Source organism: Chaetura pelagica, unplaced genomic scaffold (genome assembly GCF_000747805.2).
Source record: "Chaetura pelagica isolate M959 unplaced genomic scaffold, ChaPel_1.0 scaffold299, whole genome shotgun sequence".
In the NCBI taxonomy this organism is placed as follows: Eukaryota; Metazoa; Chordata; class Aves; order Apodiformes; family Apodidae; genus Chaetura; species Chaetura pelagica.
This window is the reverse complement of record NW_009954507.1, coordinates 271454-281780: the sequence shown is the minus strand read 5'-3', so window position 1 is coordinate 281780 and position 10327 is coordinate 271454. Positions and strand designations below refer to the sequence as shown.

The 10327-nt window shown below is 36.3% G+C and overlaps 1 protein-coding gene across 1 annotated transcript in view; it reads right to left on the bottom strand.

Annotated features, from left to right (window-relative positions):
• Window positions 1–1951: 1951 nt before the first annotated feature.
• Window positions 1952–10327, bottom strand: part of CRACR2A (calcium release activated channel regulator 2A) — a 50615-nt gene continuing 42239 nt past the window's right edge. The window contains exons 14-17 of the mRNA XM_010004677.1: window positions 9235–9349; window positions 7610–7711; window positions 3055–3131; window positions 1952–2042 (exon numbers count right to left, since the gene is read on the bottom strand). Of these exons, the coding sequence (XP_010002979.1) occupies window positions 1952–2042; window positions 3055–3131; window positions 7610–7711; window positions 9235–9349 (385 nt within the window). The remainder of the gene's footprint in view (window positions 2043–3054; window positions 3132–7609; window positions 7712–9234; window positions 9350–10327) is intronic.

Genomic DNA, 10327 nt, shown 5'->3' with positions numbered 1-10327 from the left:
TATCAAATCTAGTGAAAAGCTCAGGCTGATTTGTTTGGGGTGCTGTGCTAACTGGAGAGAGTAAAGCACTGCACTACCAAAGAAACAGAATCATAGAATGGTTTATGTTGGAAGGAACCTTAAAGATCATCTAGTTCCAAACCCCTGCATGGGTAGGGACACCTCCCACTACACCAGGTTGGTCAGAGCCCCATCCAACCTGGCCTTGGGAGGGGGAATACACAACTTCCCTGGCCAACCTGTTCCAGTGACACTGGAACCTGTTCCACCCTCACACTAAAGAATTTCTTCCTAATACCTAATCTAAATCTACCCTCTTTCAGTATAAAACCATTGCCCCTTGTCATCTTGCTACATGCCCTTGTGAAAAGCTTTCCTGTAACTCACCTTCAGGTACTGGAAGGCTGCTATAAGTTCTGCCTGGTGCCTTCTCCAGGCTGAACAATCCCAACTGTCTCAGCCTGTCTCCATGGCAGAGGTGCTCCAGCCCTCTGATCATCTTTGTGGCCCTTCTCTGGACTCAGTTGAAGAGCTCCACATCCTTCTTACATTGGGGGCTCCAGAACTGAACACAGTGCTCCAGATGGGGTCCCAAGAGGGTGGGGTAGAGGAAGAGAATCACCTCCCTTTACCTGCTGGCTGCACTTCTTTTGATGTTGCCCAGGACACAGTCAGCTTTCTGAGATGCAAGTGCACATTGGTAACTCATGTTGAGATTGTCATCCACCATAACCCCCAAGTCCTTTTCCTCAGGGAAGTTTTCACTCCATTCTCTGCCCAGCCTGTATTTGTGCATGGGATTCCCCCAACCCAGGTGCAGTATCTTGCACTTGGCCTTGTTGAACTTCATGCATTTTGAACAAGCCCACCTCTTGAACCTGTCAAGGGTCCTCTGGATGGCATCCCGCCCCTTCAGTGTGTTGACCTCACCACACAGTTTGGTGTCATCAGCAAACTTGCTGAGGCTGCACTGAATTCCACTGTCCACGTAATTGACAGAGATGTTAAATAGCACTGGTCCAACTATTGACCCTTGAGGAACACCCCTCATCACTAGTCTCCATCTGGACATCGAGTCATTGATCGCAACTCTTTGAGTGTGACTATCCGACCAGTTCCTTTGCCAAAAAGTGGTCCATGCATCAAATCTGCATCGTTATAGTTTAGATACCAGGATGTCATGCAGGAGAGTGTCTTTACTGTTTCTGGAAACTAAGCTAGATACTTGCATAGCATCACCTCACCACAGAAACATGCCAGCTTACTTGGTAATAGCACAAGCAAGCCCATGTGGTATCTCAGTGACCTGTCTAAGCATACCTAATTCATTACATCTAATTGGGAGGAAGAATTTCTTATCAAGAATCTATATGCAACAATGTGTAGTGTAAATGAGTTAATGCTACTATGAAAATCTTCATCGTTCTTCAATCCTTTATTCATGTATATTTCACACTAAGATTTAAAATATCACCTTATACTTTGCAAATGCTGGTGTGTTGCTTTTAAACAACCAACCAGCTACCTATTTCAATTTTTTAAAAGCTGTAACAAAGATCAGCACAAAATCAGAATCTAAAGAGCACTGAAATAAACAGAAACATTCAGAACAAAGATCACCCACAGCAGTAAGAATTTACTTCACATTCCAAGTAGTTTTCTTCATATAGAATTATTTCTTGTTATTAATAACATGGCAGCTTCTACAAGCCTGAAGACAAAGCAGGATTCAGTGGTGTCAGGCATAAAATTTAATAAATGACTGTTACTGCCCCAAATGCATTGATAATTAACTAAAAACAGTATTTGTAAAAGTGAAGATCAGAGCATAGATGAATTTAAGTTTACTTACACCTACACTCAGAACACAGAAGAAATATTCAGAAAGCAAAGCAAATCTGATGCTGCCATGTAGTGTCATACGACTTCTGCCTAAACATCCCCCAGTGTTTTATAGCCTGATACAGCAAGACTTTTTATTTATATCAGATTGAAGTTCAATGGTTTTCTCTTTCACTTTGTCTTCTTGTTCCTTCAAAATCCTGGGGGGAACGAAAAAACCACAATTTAGAAAAAATGTCAATAATACCCATAAGAGATCATAGGATCACAGAATCATAGGGATTGGAGTGGACCTCTGAAGATCATCCAGCCCAACCCCCCCTGCTGTAGCACTAACACCTAGAGCAGATCACACAGGAGCGAGTCCAGACGGGTCTTGAAAATCCCCAGAGAAGGAGATCAAACAAAGAAACCATTTCCCTCAAGCCTATAAAACTACCTAGAGACTAACAGAAAATGACAGAATTTTGTGAACAAAGAGACAAAAAAGTACAATAGTGGCTCCACCTCAAAACCACCTTTGTTCATTTAGTTAGAAAAATGTAGTTGGTGCTGATTGTTAGCATTTATAGTATATTATAAACACTCAAAACAGTTATATTCATTTGTTATTTTTGAGGTTGGAGAAAAAAACCGCCCACATCTGGCTCCCTAGACATTTATCAATTGATAATTGACACATACACAAAATTTCTCTAACTTCAGCAACAATGTTAGAGTTCTGCCAATTTATTACTAGTGTTTTCACCTTTGTACACGTCTGAGGGACAGATTTGCTCGTATTTTTACACCTAGCTTTTATATCATTTTAAAAATCCACCTTACCCTGTCTGCCAGCACTCAGGCAGGCAGCAGAATTTGAGCTGTAATGAGCAGAGGGAAGAAAGATGCACAGCCAATGTTCTGCTGCAAGAACTCAGCAGCACCCATCTCCAAGTCTCCAACAACTTCCTGGAAGAAGTGTCACAACATTCCAAGCACTCAGCTTTCCCAGCAACAATTCAGGCACTTCTAGCTTATACAGGACTCTTTACAAAGCTGAGCAACTTCTCTGTTGAAGCAATAAGGTCAGACTACAGACCAGTGTAAAAGGAACAAATATTTACTAACCGTAAGTTCCTATCAAATTTACTTAATAAATAGGCTTCATTCTGTCATCAGTGACAGGGAAGTCAGTCACATTAGAACTTGTAGAATGTGTTTTCTTCTTACCTAGCTAAATGAAGCACAGACTTTTGAGTGTTGTACCCAGAATATGCACTGCATTCATAGAAAATCAAATTGTAATCCTAGAAACAAACAGAAAGACAATTTAAATTAATTTTGCACATCTCACTCTAGCTTTAAAAAAGCAACACAGTTATACCAAACTATGCAAACACACAGAAAAGGATAACCTTAGGGAAAATTAGGCTAACAGTAAAGAGAAACAAAAGAAAAGAAGTCCAAGTGTGCCTCCCAAATAACTATATGCATTTCTTAGCAGATATTTTTCTTTATAGCGGCTTTTGCTGTAAGAGCTTGACCTCTCTTGACCTCTCAAAGACTGAACACAAACATGCCTTGTAAAGTACTGAAGTTTCCTTGTGATGATGAGGCATCACTGAGTGCTCGACAAGGAAGGTGAAAATAATTCTAGTAACTTTTTAAATATATATATCTCAGAAAGCTTCAGCTGCAATGTTTCTGTATGTATTAAACAGTTTGAGACCAATGTTTTCCAGCAATGACCAGTTAAAAACCTCAGCAAAAATATAACAACAAATTAAGTCTATTTCATTTTTTTATACTTGTGAAATTTTTCAGCATAGTCTGCACCTTTTGTCTTGTAGCCCCTGGGAGCTTTTCAGCTAAGAACAACGGATAAACAGTCAAGCCCTGGAGACATTCTCAGGACTTCTTCTGAAGCCACATCACAATAAATGCAAGAGATAATCTGCACAAAAGCCTGGCCTGGCAGCTGTGATGGCAAGAGAAGTTTGAGAGGGTATGACAAATTAACTTCTTCAAAACAGACATCTGACTACTTGCATAAGATATTCCATTGAAGGTCACCTACATTTCCTGGATGGTATTACTACAAGCAATTTTATACATCCAGATTTCACCTTTCTATTAAATTTCCAACTTCCTATTTACTTTCCACTTTTCTATGTGTCTTATTGCTATTTATGACAGTAGCTTAAAATTCAAACAAGGAAATTACAATCACATACTTGCATATTTTAATTTCTTACTATTAACTGTGGTTACTGCATTTGTACTTATTTAACCACCCTTCATAAAACACTTCAAATTAAGTTTTCAGAAGTTCCCACTAAAATCATCAGGTATTTCAATTTTGGTTTGGATTTTTTTTTTTTTTTAATATACTATGTTTCCAAAATTGCACAACTTTCTGAAATTTTTATCAACTTCATGAAGTGTCAAAGACAGTAAGTTGGGAAAAAAGTTTCATAAATATCATCGTTTATTTTAGAAGCTCTGAAATAATGCTTCTATGTTATCAAAGGCTGTTTTTTAATATATTGTCAATGGCTGTATGTTTTGTTCTAATGAACACCAGGATTGAAGCACTTGCAGTTATTTCTAAGTGGCAAGATAAGCAAAAAAGAGCAGATAAGGGAATAAATCAAGCAATGTTGGTGTTGGATAGAAATTTTGTTGATTTATTTCTAAAATTGTTCTGCATTATATTTACAACTAATGTAATTCTGTGGTTCTCTTTCTTTCCTTAAAAAGTTTAAAGATAAAATTTGGTTTGCTTAAATTTCTTGCGAGTTATGCAAATGAAAGTTTCAAATAGAATGTACACACTTTTTTCTGCTCATCTGATCAGAAATCTAATAGAAAACCTACTGTGGTCAGTACCCAGATACTTTTCGACAGTCATGCAGAACATGATACTACTAGATCTACTACTTTTACAACTTCCCTACATACAACAGAATTTCACTAGAAGAGAACTCTCAGTGATGACATCTTATATGCTGGCGTGAATCTGAATGGATTTTTAAACAAGTTCCATGGGTAGGGCAAATTCTGATTGGTGAGAGTTAAAAATTTAAACTCAAACAAAAAAAATGCTTATTTCTGTCAGTCTGGCCAACAGGTCCTTTTCTGGAGGGTGAGCAAGCCTGGAAATGCAAAGGGTCATTCCTTTGGGTTAGGGAGGAAACTAATTGATAGCACACACAATGAGAACAAAGTAGCAGAAGGCAGGACACATTCAAGTCAGGGAAATGCCACCCATCTCCAGTCATGAATTAAGCTATTAAAGCTGGAACACCACTGGCAATTACTTAATTTTAAAAAGTTACATACTAATTGGCAGACAAATGAAGAATAGGAAGGAAAATGAATGATTACCAGAGAGCGACAGGCAATTTCTGTCCTATGAAGTAGTATAACTCTGAGAAGAATTGCTCCTTCATTAGCAGTATTTGCATAACAATGGCACTGACAGGTTGATAAAGGAGACACTGTATGAAGACAGTAAGTCCTCATCCCCTGAACCATACATAGTTCACAAAGTTAAGGCAGACAAAGGCATTATTATGTTATAGTTGAAGAACAGAGACAGAGGAGGATTTATTGACCCATTTAATATCATTCAGGAAGTCTGTGCAGGGCCAAAATAAAATGATGCTGCCTGAATGCCTGAGCAGCACCTATATCATACGCCATTTTATGTAATTATTGGCAGTGGTTACACTAATCCACTCAAACAGAACATTGGCTGTTCTTTGTTGCTCATAATATGATCTCAATACTCTCTGTATTTTTGTTGTGCTGCTAAGAACTCTTGATCAGTGGATCAAACTAAGCTAAACATAAATTTGTTAAGTGGTATTTTCCTTTTGCATTCTTTGCTAAAAAAAAGTCAGAGAGATTTGCCCTTTTTTTTTTTTTTTTTTTTTCTTTTTTTTTTTTTTTTTTTTTCTTTTTTTTTTTTTTTTTTTTTCTTTTTTTTTTTTTTTTTTTTTCTTTTTTTTTTTTTTTTTTTTTCTTTTTTTTTTTTTTTTTTTTTCTTTTTTTTTTTTTTTTTTTTTCTTTTTTTTTTTTTTTTTTTTTCTTTTTTTTTTTTTTTTTTTTTCTTTCTTTTTCTTTCTTTTTGTTTATTCTCCCAGTAACTCTATCAAGAGAGTTTTAGCTGTTTCCCATCAGGCCATACTTGTACTGCAGGCAAATTACTTCTTTTGTGTCTGTTTCTCCCTTCAAATTCAATACTGCAAAATTCTCCTTACCATCATGATGTTTTAGGAATTAAGGAATACTTAGTAAATCCAACTGAAAATCAGCTTAATCACAGCCTTGTTATTACCAATTATGCCTGTCCTTATTCTCTGCCCCATTTCTTGGGGTATTGCACATACACTGCAACTACCAGCTTCTCAAAAGACAAGGAACTGAAGACTCCCTTTGGACTGCCACTGTTGCTTTCAATAATAACTGTGGTTCTTTGCACAAGAACAGGTTCAGGGTTGTTTTCACTGAATATGGATATAAATATTTCTATCAGCTCAGCAACTAATCACATGTATTTTGGATAATTTTTGAGTAATTAATGGGATTATTCACAAAAAAAGTGACTCAACAGAGAGTGGTATGTGGTTTCATAGAAATTAAATGGCTATTCAGCAAGAATTAATATTTAACTAGAATTCATGGTTATTATTAGCTGTGCAAGCAAATTATTAGAGTTTTATTTTATCTGTGCTGCTTTTCAATTAAATCACTGTCATTAATCATTCCTTCCCTTAGCTACCTCTGGCAGCACATTCAAATTAGTCATTCAGATCCTTTGATTTAATTATAACAATCTTTAATTTGACAACTTTCTTTGTTTTACCTATGCAAAAGATTTTATTTTCTTGCATGACATGTTAGAATTCATGACCTGGTGGGCTGTAAATTCTGTATAATAGAACGATTCATGTTTGTTTTACTAGTACAATTTTTTAAGTGAGCTAAATGACATGTAAGACAGACACCTAGTCAGCCTATTTAGCATTTCATTTGTTTTTTTCACAGAGGACTCTTTGTTGCACCCTGGAGTCACTCCTAGTGTCCAGGTTCTCCAAACTATCTGCATTTCCATGCATGCAAGAAAACAAAGCACATTTCCTAAACAGAGAATCTGTGAGGGTTGAAGCTCAAGGCTGATATTGCTTCCCTGTGAAAACAAAATAACGAACACAAACCTGAATATGGAGGTATGCTTGTAAAGGGCTGTATGAATAATAAAAATAAGATAAAAAAGATCGGGCCATAATTCTTTCAGTGACAGAGAGGTGCATAGCAGCAATCTTTTCTATAAACCAAGAACAATTCAGTTGCATTTCAAATTTTGAAAATATTGTTTTTGGTTACCAGCAACCAGAGCTGTTAATCTGTTTTCAAAGAAGAATCAAGAATAGATGAAATCCAGCACATTGCTTAATTTAGGTAAATTCCTACCAACTCAGTTAATTTCTCAGGAATATTGGGATGACTTATTTCTAAATAAATTAATAATCCAGAGGCATTGGTGTTGAAACTATGTGCATTTCTTCATCTTGACAGTTTTATAACTATAAAATTTATAATTATCAGCATTTATATCACTAGGAGCTGGACTGATGAGTCTGGTGAGGGTTCTAATCCTTAAAAATACTTGTCTGATTAAAATTAATTTGTGGTTCCATGAATTTAGACATATTCAGACTCCTTTTTAAACTCTTCACCTTCAAGTTTTGTAAGGCATTCCCCTCTTAAGTATTAGTACCTTAGCAAGATGCTCTCCCATTCCCATAGGGACCTCACGTTCCTTTTCATTATCAATTTTATTACCCAACAAAAGCACAGGTACATTTTCCCCAGTCGTCTCCTGCAGAACAAAGAATATCAACTGAGCATTGTATTTAATACGTCATGGATCAACAGGATAAAAATTAACCAACGTCACACTACAACAGGACATGTAAGACATCACATGAGCCAGGTATGTGTTGTTTTAATTACAAACATGTCAAGAATTAAAGTTGGGTAAAAGGCATGCAAAAGACAAAATGCTAGAGATTGAACTAACAGTATTTTTAAATTATGACACAGAAGCTCATCAGACTCTATATTAAAATGGGAGAGAGAAAACTACCATGGGCCCTGACATCGTGTGTTTATACCCACTTCTTTTCTAATCACATGGACAGGAATATAATGGCAGCATCTGGATGCAATTAGGCCAAACGAATTACATAAAGTAGTGGAGAATAGCCCACACGGAATAGCCCCAAAATACATAGAACAGGCACAAATAAAAATTAATTTTGAAAATGGTTAGAATTACCACATGGAGTACATTCAGCAACTGGGCTGAATGTTGCAGCTACCTTGGACTTGTCTGTACATCTTCAACATAGTAGTAGTTTGCAGCAAACAAAATTAGTACAGATGAGTGAATTATTATAGCTTAGGAAAAGATTTTGACCACAATACTTTTTCTCAGTCAAAACCTGCATTTGTGCACTAGCTTTTACAGTACAGAATTATAATAATCACAGATTTGTTAAGATCATATACTTAATAAGGGCCTGCTCTTACAAAATGCATGCTTTTATTGCTTCAACAGAGCTACTCATATGAGGAACAACTATGTTTGTTTGGAAACCTTTGAATGAATGAGTCCTAATTTCAACTTGCAATGACAACTCTTGGCCATTACAGAAAACAGTGTATAATAGCAGAACAAATGCCAAATAAAATGAGACTGAATGTTATTTGCATACTTATTTTTCCTCTAATTTTTCAGTAGCAATACGCTGCAATAGTGAGCAAATAGGAAGTCATACTTTGTTCTCACTAGTGATTCAGTCCTTCATGACAGCAGCCTCTGTTTTAGTTTTATTTTTTATTTTGATGACAAGAAAATGTAGCTGCTTGCACTCTCAATTGTCAATGAGCTACAGATTTATACAAAGAGATAAAAAAAGAATTTTCAATTAACTGAAGCCATTCAATAGCATGGACTATGATTTGTTTTCCTCTGGTTGAAAGGACAATCCCCAGGAAACTGAACTGAACTGAAACTGAACAAGACAGTTTCACAGCACTAATGTAGATATTGTAACTTTCAGTTTATAGCTCAAGTTTACAGAAGAGTCAAGAAATCAGGGGACTCCATGTTGGACATTCCCCACCACTAATTTTAAGTCCTTTAAACCCTGAATCTGTGATTATTTTCATAGACACAGAGATTCTAAAACCAGCTTTACTGATAATTGTGCAGATCAAAATCACTAACAAAAATACAGTGATGCTGCTTTCTGTGCTTTGCCCTCCTAACACTCTCTGTCTAGAAGTAGGTAGAGAATAATGACAGCAGAGTTTGGATTTAACATTGTATCTTCTTACCTCAATGCTTATCAGCCACTGCTTGACAGCTGTGAATGTGTCTTTTGCTGTTATATCATACATCACAATGACGCCATCAGCTTTTCTGAAAAACTGCTTGGTAATGCTTCGGTACCTGCGAGTAAGAATCTGTTCACACCTCTATTCAGTAGCAATCTGACAATATAAGTAATTCCCCCTGCCTCTCCCTCAAAGGAAGATGTTGCCATACAGTTTCTTCTAATCATCAAGTCTTGGTAAGGGTTAAACCCATTAATTTGGCTTACATATGTGTTCTAAAATTCCATAAACTAGACAAGCAAGAAGCTGTAATACTGATTTTCACTGCAGATCCTGTTTGAAAGGTGAGCCTTATTATTAATTGTGTAAGCAATCCTATTCTTCCTGAATTATCAGATTCCTGTTCACATTCAGCAGAAGTTTTATGAAGGACAGTACTACCACAATTACTGCAAATTCCCTCTGCTTTCTTTAATTGATTCTGTGTTAGTCTGGATGATCAGCTGCATATCTCACCTTTTCCTATCCTCTTTCATTTTAAGGTTGGAGAACAAATTTCTCCCTCACTAAGTGCTCTGCCTACAGCTAGCTGGACTTTTGTTTGGGGCTTTCTTCACAAGATTCCTTTAGAAAATATACCAAAAAAAAAGAAAACAAAAAAAGAAAACTACAGAATGGATGAGGAGATGGAAGGAAATTACCACTGGAAACTTGTAAAAACTTGGGAGATCTTAAACTACAATAGGATTGTTCTGGTGGAAAAAAAAATACAAAAAACCCCACAAACAAACCAACAACAAAACAACAGCAAAACTAAAAAAACACTTCTTTTTCTTAACTATTAAGGCATCTTCTGCTATAGAAATAACTCTAGGTGCATTTTTTAATCACTTTTCCTCCTAAAGAAATTATGTGGTACTAAACTTTTAAGAGCTTTAATAAGAATCTAATTTATAGATTGGCAGTTTTTCAATGGACACATGGCACCAAAACAGCACATTATACCTGCCAGGGAAGGATCTAAACTGTGAATTCACCAGCCTTATTAGAAATACTCCTAATGTTTGTTCCTTTCCCAAGAAGCAGTATTAGG